Source organism: Myxine glutinosa, chromosome 3, assembly GCF_964187855.1.
Source record: "Myxine glutinosa chromosome 3, kmMyxGlut1.1, whole genome shotgun sequence".
Taxonomy (NCBI): Eukaryota; Metazoa; Chordata; class Myxini; order Myxiniformes; family Myxinidae; genus Myxine; species Myxine glutinosa.
This window is the reverse complement of record NC_136263.1, coordinates 105,169,910-105,183,035: the sequence shown is the minus strand read 5'-3', so window position 1 is coordinate 105,183,035 and position 13,126 is coordinate 105,169,910. Positions and strand designations below refer to the sequence as shown.

Here is a 13,126-nt window from a genome sequence, read left to right as displayed (position 1 = left end):
AGTGATTTTCAATAACAATACAACTTTTGATGCACCATACTTTTTTACGGAGCGTGGGCACTGCCGAAGCAGTTTGTTGGCCCGAGTTATACTGGGTGGTTTGCCATTGCCTTCCCAGCGTTATTTGTCCGTTCTCTATCTTTTTAAAAGAGCGCATCACCAACAAAGGAAGCAGCACCTACCATTTTTAAAGATGTCGGTTTGAGTCAGCTATAATCATGATGCTTCCATTAGTTTACGCACCACTGCTCCAGCCATAATTAATCAAGAAATTGAGATTGGCATACACTAAACAAATCATGTGAACCAACATCATGAGATATACACTTGCAATGAATTGACAATATTTAATCATGATGGATGAATCACAAATTAATTTAGAATTAATGAAAGAGAATGATGATCTGGTATGAGTGTTTTAACCTATTTGTCTCTTCCTCTTTATCTATATTTTACATTAGGCCCAAAACGCCACACCGAAGAAGACTCGTAAGTCATGTTGATCTATCTTTTTTAATCAAACAATACATGTACATCAATGTCTATAATAATGAACATTAATGTTGGTTATTATCAGGGATGCCAGAGCGGAAGAAGGGCAAGGCAGAGGCAGAATTTATTTGAGGATGGTACAAAATAAATAAATAAGAAACAAACAAACATGTCCTTGAAGGAGCAGCGCTCCTGCTTGAGACGGACGAAGTGACGGACAAGACACAAACTCGTCCGAGAAGATGTTTATTGTATAATCAACTCGGGGACTCTGAAAACCCGTTTATCGGGTTCGCATACATATAATCCAAGCCAAAAAGCATACGTCAGAACCAAAGCCACGCCTCTCAGGCGAGGCACGCTTTGGTAGTCATGTGACCGACAGGTGCAAGCAATATTATAACCTCGGCGCCGCGGTTTGTCCGCCGGTTACGTCACCGGCTTGGGCAAGGAGATTATGTTGCTGGTCTCGAGCTTTGGGGAACCCATGGGTCGCTACACACGCCCCCCCAGAATCGACTTGGTCCAGGAAGGTCAACCTGAGGGGGGTCCGGATGACCCGACCGAAACGACCCCTGGCTGGTCGCGGGGGTGGGGGGGTCCAGTGTGGTGGCGGGTGGCTGGGCGGGGGGTGCAGTGGACGGGGGGTGGCCGCGCCACGGTGGGAGAGCCAGCCGTGGCGGCTGGTCGACGTCCATGTGGGCTGGCTTGAGGCGGTCCACCGAAATCCGGTCCGCCCGGCCGCCGATGCTGACGACGAAGGACTTGTTGTCCTGTCGTAGGATCCGGAAGGGTCCGTCGTTTGGTGGCCGGAGCGGCCCCCGGTGCGCGTCGTGGCACACAACGACGTACTCCGCCGTGCGGAGTGCTGGGGGGGACGTAGGATTGGGGGTCGCCGTGGCGGGACGTGGGCACCGGGGCGAAACGTTGGGCGGCCTCCTGGAAGTCCGTGCACTGGCGCGTGGCGGACCAGGGGCTGGTGGCGTCGGGCACGAACTCGCCCGGGATGCGGAGGGCCTGGCCGTACACCAGCTCGGCGGTGGATGCCTGGAGGTCCTCCTTTGGAGCCGTGTGGAGGCCCAAAAGGACCCACGGGAGCTGGTCGGCCCAGCCGTCGTCCTGGAGGCCGGCCATGAGTGTGGCCTTCATGGAGCGGTGGAACCACTCGCACAACCCGTTGGCCTGGGGGTGGTAGGCCGTGGTGCAGTGCAGGGTAACGCCCAACGTGCGGGCGACAGCGCCCCACAGTTCGGACGTGAACTGTGGGCCGTGGTCCGACGAGATGTCCGCCGGTGCGCCGAAACGCGCGACCCAGGTGGCAATGAATGCCTGGGCCACGTCGGCGGTGGTAGTGGAGGCGAGGGGCATGGCCTCCGGCCACCTGGTGGTCCTGCCCACCATGGTAAGCAGGTGGGTGAACCCCTGCGATGGGGGCAGGGGACCCACCAGGTCCACGTGGACGTGGTCGAAACGTCGCTCGGGCACGGTGAAAGGAGCCAGCGGAGCCTGGGTGTGACGGTGGACCTTGGCCCGCTGGCAGGATGTGCAGGCGTTGGCCCAGTCGCGGACGTCCCGTCGCAACCCGTGCCAGACGAAACGTGCCGACACCAGCCTCTGGGACGCCTTCCGGCCCGGGTGAGAGAGGCCGTGGAGCGAAGCAAAAATGCGACGCCGCCAGGTGACTGGCACAACGGGCGAGGTCGGCCTTGGGAGACGTCACAAAGCAGGACCGTGTCCGCGAAGGGGACGTCAGCCAAACGGAGGCCCGTGTCCGCCACCCGGAGCGCGTGCACCGTGCCGTCGGTGGCCTGGTCCGTCGCCATCAGGGCGAAATTGACGCCGAGGTGGACGGCGTTGGCGCCGGCTCAAGAAAGGCAGTCGGCCACGGCGTTGTCCTTTCCGGCGACGTGCCGGATGTCCGTGGTGTATTCCGACACGGCGGAGAGGTGGCGCTGCTGGCGGGCCGACCACGGCTCTGTGACCTTGGCCATGGCGAAAATCAATGGCTTGTGGTCGACAAAGGCCGTGAACGGGCGGCCCTCCAGGAGGTGGCGAAAATGGCGGACGGCCAGGTACAGCCCGAGGAGCTCGCGGTCGAAAGTGCTGTACTTCAACTCGTTGGGCAGGAGTTGCCGGCTGAAGAACGCGAGCGGCTGCCAGGCCCCGTTTACCCATTGTTCATGAACCGCGCCCACGGCGTAGTCGGAGGCGTCCGTGGTGAGGGCGATGGGAGCATGGGGTACCGGGTGGGCCAGCAGCGTGGCGTTGGCGAGGGCCCGTTTCGTGCCGGTGAAAGCAGCGTCCATGTCCGTGGACCAGACGACGTCGCGCTTCGCCGGCTGGCCGCGGAGGGCGGTGTACAAGGGCCGCATGAGTTGCGCAGCTCGGGGCACGAAGCGGTGATAAAAGTTCACCATCCCGAGGAACTCCTGCAGCGCCTTGACGGAGCGGGGGCGCGGGAAAGCGGCGATGGCCTCGACTTTGGCCGGTAGCGGCACGGCGCCATTCCGGGTGATGCGGTGGCCCAAAAAGTCGTTCGTCGCCGCACCAAAGTGACATTTGGCTGGGTTGACGATCAAGCCGTGCTCGCTGAGGCGGCCGAGCAGCGTCCGGAGGTGGAGGAGGTGCTCGGCTCTGGACGTGCTGGCGACGAGGATGTCGTCCAGGTAGGTAAAGAGGAACGGCAAGTTGCGCTGCACGCCGTCCATCAGGCGCTGGAACGCCTGTGCCGCGTTTTTGAGGCCGAAGGGCATCCGGAGGAATTCGAAGAGACCGAAAGGTGTAATAACGGCCGTCTTCGGGATGTCGGCCGGGCGGACGTGCACCTGGTGGTACCCCCGAATCAGGTCCACTTTTGAAAAAATGGTCCGCCCCGCCAACCGGGCGGAAAAATCCTGGATGTGCGGGACGGGGTACCTGTCGGGGGTAGTGGCGTCGTTGAGGCGGCGGTAGTCGCCGCATGGCCGCCATCCGCCCCCCGGCTTCGGGACGATGTGCAGCGGCGAGGCCCAGGCGCTGTCGGAGCGCCGCACGATGCCGAGGTGCTCCAGCGCGGCGAACTCGGCCTTGGCGACGGCGAGTTTGGCTGGGTCGAGACGGCGAGCTCGGGCGTACACCGGCGGGCCCGTAGTGGGAATATGATGCTCGATGCCGTGACGCACCGCGACGGCCGAAAACGTCGGTCGCGTGAGGGCCGGGAACTCCGCGAGGAGACGCGCGAAGTCGTCTGCCAACGGGAGGACGCAGGAAAGCTCGGTGGGCGCGGAACGGCTCAAGGCGCACGCCAGCGAGCTGAAAGTTTCGGCGTTGACGAGACGCCGATGTTTAACATCGACCAGCAGCCCATGGGCGCAAAGGAAATCGGCACCGAGCAAAGCCATGGGGACGTCCGCCGTCACGAACTCCCAGCGAAAGAGCTGGTTGCCGAAGCGGTGGGCGACGGTGCGTGGGCCAAAGGTGCGGATGGCGGAGCCGTTGGCCGCGATTAAGGAGGGGCCGCAAATGGCGGCCCGCCTGTCCTCCGCCAAAGCGGGAATGACGTCAGCTGAGCGCCGGTGTCGCAGAGAAAACGCCGCCCCGACGCTTGGTCCGCGATGAATAGCAGGTTTCCGGAACGGCCGGCGCTCATGGCTGGTAGACGTGAGACGGACGAAGTGACGAAGCTTGAGACGGACGAAGTGACGGACAAGACACAAACTCGTCCGAGAAGATGTTTATTGTATAATCAACTCGGGAACTCTGAAAACCCGTTTATCGGGTTCACATACATATAATCCAAACCAAAAAGCATACATCAGAACCAAAGCCACGCCTCTCAGGCGAGGCATGCTTTGGTGGTCATGTGACCGACAGGTGCAAGCAATTATAACCTCGGCGCCGCGGTTTGTCCGCCGGTTACGTCACCGGCTTGGGCAAGGAGATTATGTTGCTGGTCTCGAGCTTTGGGGGACCCATGGGTCGCTACATCCTTCCCTTTAAGTGATGTAGGGTGGCAGATACATATCTGGAGATAAACAGCGAGTTGCAAGTTTAAGAAATGAAGTCCTCAAATCAAATTAAAAACATGCATTAAAAATTTTATGACACATGACACTCGTGCTACATACGGAACTGCTTCAATTACTGCTGCGCACCAAAAGGTCCCAAAAAGCGCACGTGTGGTAAAATTATTTAAATTAATCGCGAAACTGAGAATTATCAATCATGCTCTGCTTTGTTCGTGTGCAGCACAAGGCTGTGGGGTAGCATCATTTGCTGAGGACGCGGCTGTGGCACCGATGCAGTGCCCTCTGGTGGGTTTTTTTTGGGTTTTTTTGTATACAAGATCGAGGCTCGTGTAAGAGCTAAAATTAATGACAAAAAAAACAAACGGACACATAAGACAAAATAAAGGGAGTGGGAGACAAGATGGGGAGAGAGGAGGAATTACAGAAGTACAATATTTGAGAGCAGGGACATCGTGAGATCTGTGGGAGGGAGAGGGCTTGGGGGGAGGTGGGAGAGGTATAAAACATGGACACTGCAAGGACTTCCAGGAAAGAAGTTGGTATTTCAAAAAAGTGGATCTGGGGTAATAGGGTTCGGGTAGGAATTTGTAATTTGGTCATGGTGCCGGTGATGGCTCGCCTACTCTTCACGAAGGACACCGTGGGATCATTAACGTCAACCAACTAATCCCTGTAGACAGGACGCTAGTTTAACGTCTATTGAAAGGATGGCATCCGTAACTCTATGGGCGCTGTAGCCTGTAGGCTCGTCAGGTCGCATCATTCGCTACCAGGATGCATGCGGTGTATTATCACAGTGAACATTACCTAAATACGGGACAAATTGGAATCGTCGAATCATTTTGAGGAAATTTTGAGATCTGTCTCATGAAGGTTCTGAAAGACTTACGATAACAAAATTATTGGCAGTCAAAGTATATAATGGATTTTAGAATCCTCTCCCACTCAGTTCCTTCGGCTATCTTGTCAGACCATTTCAGGTAGGCCTAGTGTGCATCAATTGTGCCCTAAAAAAAATGTTGAAGGACCAGGCATTAATTTGGGGTGACTTTTTATGGCAATTGTATCTGGTCAATGGAAGTCTTTTTGATGGTACTCGTAACATAGAATCCTTAATATCCAGAAGTTTGTCACAGTAAAGAAAAAAAGGAAGTCTGTAAGGTTTAGGTAAAGGATGTGTTGCATCATTCTATTTATAGCATCCTGAATATAGGTGTGAAGGAAGGTGGGGGACAGGTGGATGCAATCACGATAGATTTGCTAACCATATAGGGTTCGGGGTCGGGTGGTGAGGGGGTTTTCTAATCTTGTCCTTTTTGTGTACGTAATATACCTAAATGGACATTTTGAGCAGCTGCCATTAAACCCATAAAAATAATTACTGACTGCAGATTCTTCTTTTTTATTTTTGAGATGCAGTTGATAATCATGGATAATGCTGTAATGATGTAACCTGCAATATATGAGGCAGAAGGTTATCTACCTAAACTATGAAGGAATGTTGTGCCAGCAGGTAGTTGACAGCGAGTGTCGCCCATTCTTCCCAGCAGTTGCAACAGTTTCCTGAATCCATTGGAATAGAAATCATGTTTTGTTTTGTTCTGAAGCTTTTTGAAAATGGAAAAGATTTTTGACTCAGTCTTGCCGATTCCATTTTCCACATTGGAATTACTTCCTATAACCTGGACACCATCTATTTCCTAAAAGTTTTTTACATTCACAAAAAATCTCCTTGCTGTTCCAGCCCAGTTCTTATATCAAACCTCTTTTTCAAAAAGTTTGATTTAAAAAAAAAAAAAAAAATCCTTTTAGTTCTGTTTAAGTCAAATCGTAGAATCGGTAGATCAAAGAGCTAATTTTGGTTTTGTGGAGGATGGACTTTATGACCATATTACTTTAAAATCCATACACCAGGTATAATATGACTTCACTTAGAGTGTGACCAATATTTTGCCATGCTATCCTACACAAATACTATAAACAAAACAAAAGGATGGCCTAATAGGATTTCATGCAACTGACAGAAACCAGTCCACATCAATTTGTGCATTGTACTTTGTCATTTTTAGCTCACCTGGAACGAAGTTCAGGGGAGCTTATGCGATGGTGCATCATCCATCTGTCCGTCATCCATCCGTCCATCCATAAACACTTGAAACTTCTTCTCCGAAACCGCTGATGGGATTGCGACCAAATTTAGCACAAATAATATGTGTTGTATTGTGACTAAAGTTTGTTCACGGCATTAAAAAAAATCGGGATATAAGGGGGTATGCCAGGGGTCAAAGTGCATCCAGGTTTGACCCCCAAAATAGGAATTTGCTTTTTCCTCTGAAACTACACACAATATTTAGATGAAACTTTACCACAATACAACCTTCATCACCCGTGATGTACCGAAGTTTGTTCACGGCATTAAAAAAATCAAAGTCTAAGGGGGTCCACGGGGGGTCAAAGTGGGTCCAGGTTTGACCCACCAAAATAGATATTTGCTTTTTCCTCTGAAACTACACACTATTTTGACGAAACTTTACCACAACCTTCACCACCCGTGCTGTACCAAAGTTTGTTCACGGCATTTTAAAAAAATTTGTCCCTTTGGGCATCTATGGGGGGGTTGCCCCCCAAAATACGTATTTGCTTTCTTCTCAAAAACTACACACGCAATTTCAATGAAACTTTAACACAACCTTCATTACCCATGTTGTATCAGTTTGTTCACGGCATGAGAAAAACTAGTGAGATACCCGTGCCATGCACGGGTGGGAGGCCAGAAGCAAACAGGCAATGCAGATACGGCGAATGCTAAAGCATGAAACCAATAAATTCCACATTCCTGTAGCACCTTCAGTCGCACATCAGACATGGACAGCAAGTTCGTGAATAACTTCCATGAAAAACGTACCCGTTCGCAAACAAACGGGTACGTTCACGTATAGAAACATCGATCCGTGGGTCCGTGGCGAATCTGCATATGGCGATCCGCGAAGTTCACGTTCAGAAAGTAGAAACCATCACAGCATGTCGTCATTCACTTGAACTCGATATCTCTTTTTCATTTGAAACAACATAACTCCAATCACAAAATAAACTTTTAACAACATTGTTAATGTTTCCTTCATTGTCAAAACTACCAAGTCAACAGTTAAAGGATTTTGAGCCGATAGGTGTTACGGCCTCGGCAAGATCGATAGAGACAGCGATCTGTTGGCTTATACACCGCCCAAATAGCTATGTGGAATTCTCTCGTGTAGAGATTAAACCCACATCGCTTGAACTTGGCCGAGGTCATTATTTACTTTTAATGATGTTTATATACGAATCAAAAAGAAGATATTTGGTTTTGGGTCGGCCTTTCCGCATATCTCGTGGGATTGTGAGTTGGAGAGACGGCCGTGATGGCGGGGAGTGGGTTGGCATTCGTTCAAGCAGAGATTCAACCCATATCCTTATAAAAGGTCTTTGTCCGAGGTCACCGAGTCCGTTCGGTGCAACCGTGCAGCCATGGGTGCAGCCGTTTGTGCGGCACCCGGGAAAATAACGTTATGCGGGAGTCCAAACCTGAAAATGCTGGAGGCCAAAGCTGAAATGGGAAAAACAATATAGCCTATTTTACTCTAGGAGATCCCAGGATTACCCACCCAAAATATCGTTGCGATCGGTTCAGCCGTTTTTGCGGTACCTTCGAACGGACGGACAGACGGATGGACAGACAGACAGACGGACGGACATTTGGTGAATTATAGTAAGATTAGGGTCTGAGGAGGTATACGGGGTTGGGGTTGGGGTGGGGGTGGGGGGGATTGCCCCACAAAATAGTTTTTTGCTTGTTTGTTTAAAGTCTTATGATTATGTTAGTATGCTTCTACATGCTGCCCTGTCTTCTAGCAACCATTGAAATTGGTTTAAAATACCTTTAGTCTGTGCAGTATACTGTTTATTCTACCAGGTGAGCGCCAGGGGTATTGCCCCTATTTTTTACATATTCTCTCCGAGAATTTCTACAACCTGTACATGTGAGATATAAAGAAAATTTCATCTTTCTACAAATGTGGATAACTTATAATGGATTTTGTTTTCTCACAGCAAATTTACAAATGTGATAGAAATGCTGCGACTGCTGCTGTTAAGGCTACGAAACAGGTATGAAAACATCATACATCATTGTGCAAACATCACAGGGTACACTGTATTTCTCTTTTTAACACTGATCTAACACTTCTAGCTAACTCACATGTAGAACAAGGACATTAGCAGACAGCAGTGTACCTGTACATTCATTGGAAGGACATTATTAGACAGACTCCCAAAGACTCCAACCTGGGATTGCAGTAGTGGAAGTCATGTTCCAGGAGGGGAAGGTAAAAAAAACCCAAAAAAAAAACAAGCAATGTCTGTAAGCTAAATGTAAAATTAAACTTCGAAAATGAATTTTATCTTCACTACTGAAGTTGGACAGAAGTTATGTTTTCACCACTGTCTGGCTTTGAGCAGGATATCTCAAAAAATTGTGGACGGATTCAGACAAAATTTGGTGGACAGGTTGGTAGTGTGACAAGGACTAGTTGATTCGATTTTGGTGAAGATCTGAATCAGGATCCAGATACTAGATTTCTTTTAGTTTTTAAAGTGATTCTTCACCACTGAGAGATAGCCGATAGGGCCAAAAATGCAAAAGGACCTTCCTCAAATGGAACTTAATTTAGCGATTTGCAATGACTATTTCACCAGGAATAATTTTATAAGGTCCTAACATTACAGCATCCTTTGGAATGAAAGTCCATTGCAAGAAAACTACACACACGATTTTGAGATCAATGGAAAAAAAACTGAATGAATGAATGAATGAATGAATGATCGTTTTAAGGCCATTTTTCGCCGCTAAAAAATAAATAAATAAATAATAAAAAGGCCTTAAAACGATCATTCATTCATTCATTGGTTTTTTTTTCTTCCTTTTTTTCCATTTTTTCCAAAAAAAAATGATGTACCATTACCTCTTTACCCACTGTCGTCCAGAATGGAGCGTACCTATTAAGGGAGAGCTCCCGCCAAGAGAGCAGCCAACCGTACACATTAGTGGTGTACCATGAGAATGAGGTGTACAACGTCCCTGTGCGCTGCCTCGAGCCAGAGGGCAAGTATGCACTGGGAATGGAAAAAGCTGGGGAAGAGGTGAGAGATTTTTTTGTTTTTGAAAACGAACAGTGAAGTAAAAATCCAAGTTGTTTTTCATTTGTAATTTTAACAACCTGTTTGGCACACTTATTTCTTCGACAGCTGTTTGACAGTCTCGAAGAAATCACGGAATACTTTCGCTATAAGCCCTTATTCCTAATTGGACGAAAACAAAATGAGGGCAAACCAACCTACCTGGGATTTCCTGCTCAGCTTTGAATAGACACGGTGTTCCGGAAGGTATAAATGCATGCACATGATTCTGATTTCTTGCAATTATGTTTCCCACAAAAATCAACTGCTTAATAAAATTGGGGTATTTGTGATGTGAAATGTTACAAATTTGATATAACGAATATTTGTTACTGTTTTCCATATAATGCAAATATTCAAACACATTTATCAGGAAGGAAGCTTTTAATCCCAACTGAGATCCCCTAAACTCCCTGCGTTGTTAAAACTGAGACATCAAATCACTGTGCATATTATATATATATATATATATATATATATATATATATATATATATATATATATATATATATATATTCATACATATATATATATGAATTTTTTTTCTGTTGCTTATTCAACCAAAATTTGCATGGATTAATAAAAATGTCATTTTCCCTTTTTTCACCAAAACCCTTTATTATTGCTTTAATTTAGCAAAATTCAACATGGATGACTACATAGTTTGACTTACAGTTGATAAACTTCGTTGGTTGAAAACAAAATTCTCCTTCAAACTATCTGAGTAATGTATATATAATAATAATTAAGTTAATGATGTTAATTAATAATGATTGTCATGATGCCAATATCAATGTTCATTGTTTGGAATATTTAAAGGGCAGGACATTGTTTAGCAAAACAATTGTGATTTTAGGCTGTGCAATGTTAATAAAGTGGAGTTTAAGAATTTGTCATTAAAAATATTCACTCTTTCTTGGTTGGTGCATTTATGCAATAATATTCGATTGCCACAATGTCAAACTTGGATGTTCTTCCTTCTTAACAAGAAAAATAATCAGTCTTGGTGATACATACATGTTCCTGATTATAATATACCATACTCTTGTAACATAAAAATTCCTTTTCCTCTTTGCATTTCGTCGTTTTAGTCTTTTCCAGATTGGGCAGCTGCGGTGCGATACGGCCAAAGTTCTGGGTGAATCGGGTGAGTCGGGGAACAACTGTTCGGTCGCGGAGCCTTCGCTCGGCAAACAACATCCTAAACCGCGATCAGTAACAATTGGGTTGGTGGTAGCGCGAGTGTGGGAGAGCCCATCCGAGCGCGTTAGTGGGTGGATGCAAGAGTGCACGCCCATGGTGAGTGTTACGGAGGACGTAACGGAGGAGAGGTGTGGACCGAGGTGTGCGAGCGGTCGAAGGAAAAGGAATAAAATCCCTGGTGTTGGGCTAGTGGCTAGGGTGCCGGCTTTAGGATCCTAGGATCCTGGGTTCGAATCCCGGTCGATTGCTGAATTAACGCCAGGGGGGTTGACTCAGCCTGTCATCCTTCCGAGGTCGGCTAATTGAGTACCAGTTCACTGGTAATTCCCTGTTTGTCGTTAAAAGGCGGCAAAAAGGGTTGGCGTCAGGAAGGGCATCCGGCCGTAAAACATTGCTTCAAAAAGGGGACCGAAAAACAACAACAACCACGGTTCCCGAAAAAGGCCAACCCCCGCTTTGCGGGGAAAAATGGCCTCTAAAGGTGTTTTATTTTTATTTTTATACTCTTGTAACATGTATATGCCAGCCCCATATACATGTTACAAGTATTCAAAAGGGGGTAAAGAATACAAGGTCTGTCATGAGTTTGTCATATTGTTTGTATACAAATTTGAGACTCATGGCAGAGTAAGGTGACGGAGCTTATAAAGGTAATGTGCTAATAGTGGGTCATTGGGGCCACAGTTGGACACAACAAGCAAGGGAATGAATGAATGAACAAGAAAAGAGCAGTACTCCGTCGAAGATTTTAATCCACACGTACAGGCAGACACACACCGACAGACACACTGATTGTTTTTACTCCTTAAGGATGTTACAAAGGAGAAATGTATTTTAATTGGATAATTATAAAGGTGATTAATGATTGGAGACTATTTATTTAATAAATCCTGCTCTGAGAGTGTTGTGCCACAGCCGTGCTGTTGGCGAGATGGCACGGTGGGGTGAAGGCCAGCCAACTCCTCACTTGGATGTTTGCAGGAGATGTCTGGAGCACAGCGGTCTCTGTCCTCGACTGATAAATGCAAACACCTTTGTACCCACATCTCACAAATGTTACATCGTAAATACTAAACGAAATAGTGTACCATTTTGAATGGTTGTGAATTTGAATTATAATGTTGGCAAATTAGTTAATTGTATTTTGGTGAATAAAATGGTCTTAAAACTGAATATATGCATGTCCATACAAAGGGCAAGATGCCCCCTGGGCGACGAGATGTCTGCAAATTCCTGTCGCTTGTACGTGACACAACCTTTGGACGACTGCGGTATAATTCAAAACATTACATCTGCTGTGGCCTTGTTGATGAGATAATCGGCCGCTTTCGAGACTATAAAATCGAAATCACTGAGAGCGACTGGGAGAGAGGGGTCCAGGCTGAAATAATGTTACTGCTCTGTATTTGGATGTTGATATACTTTTTTGAAAGGTAGTTAAAGTACCTTTGTATTTTGGTATGTTATTTGTGTATAAAAGTCAGACTCCCTCTCCCGAGCTTTAAAAATATTCTTCCATGTAATCCCACACAGAGGACAATCGATTATTTTATTACAATTGTGTTGACCTAATTACAGGATAATCATCTTAATTAATCCTCCTCAACTCTATTGAAGTATGAACAAGGACTTTGCATTAGTTCAACGTTTTCAAGGAATGCCCTGGAAGGATGGAGGATTTAATGTCTGTGGTTGATTGGGAGGCCAGCTTCACTACATGGTCACTCCAGGAGGTCTTGGTTAATGGTGAAGTATAGAAGTTCAACAGGTTCCATGAAGTATTATAGAAGTTCAATAGACTCAACATTTTCCATTGTCTGGCAATGGAGATAGATAGGTGGGATAGTTAGACAATATACTGTATATATATATATATATATATATACACAAACTTGGCATTTAATATGGAATTTTTTTTTTCTTGACTTGGGTTTACTTTCTGAACTCAGTATATCAATCTGGTAAGTTTCCTTTACGCTTCGGTGATTTCTTTGTTAAAAGAACTATGTGACTGATTGTCTGTCGCAGCAAGAAGTCAATAACAGGATTATATCACAGGTGGCGTGACAAAATGTACGGACAGGTACATTTGACGATTGGCTTCACAGTCAGGTATACAAGGGTTGTTGCATTCTGTATTAGTGGAAAACAACTGCTGCACGTCTACAAAAGTTATTGCCGCTTCCTCTGGAGATGGTCTGTCAACTCGACAA

General features: G+C 46.9%; 1 protein-coding gene and 1 long non-coding RNA gene across 3 annotated transcripts in view; one reads left to right on the top strand and one right to left on the bottom strand.

Moving 5' to 3' along the window:
- Positions 1 to 10,787, top strand: part of LOC137423295 (uncharacterized) — a 63,235-nt gene extending 52,448 nt beyond the window's left edge. For both annotated transcript variants that reach the window (XM_068110279.2, XM_068110280.2), the window contains 4 exons: positions 462 to 489; positions 8,586 to 8,642; positions 9,519 to 9,674; positions 9,780 to 10,787. In XM_068110279.2, coding sequence (XP_067966380.2) covers positions 462 to 489; positions 8,586 to 8,642; positions 9,519 to 9,674; positions 9,780 to 9,896 — 358 coding nt within the window. In that variant the 3' untranslated portion in view covers positions 9,897 to 10,787. The remainder of the gene's footprint in view (positions 1 to 461; positions 490 to 8,585; positions 8,643 to 9,518; positions 9,675 to 9,779) is intronic.
- Positions 4,129 to 9,655, bottom strand: LOC137423298 (uncharacterized). The gene is made up of 3 exons (XR_010983674.2): positions 9,531 to 9,655; positions 6,574 to 6,674; positions 4,129 to 4,495 (listed from the first exon to the last, which is right to left on the bottom strand). It is a non-coding gene; the product is annotated as an uncharacterized LOC137423298 (long non-coding RNA).
- Positions 10,788 to 13,126: the final 2,339 nt, after the last annotated feature.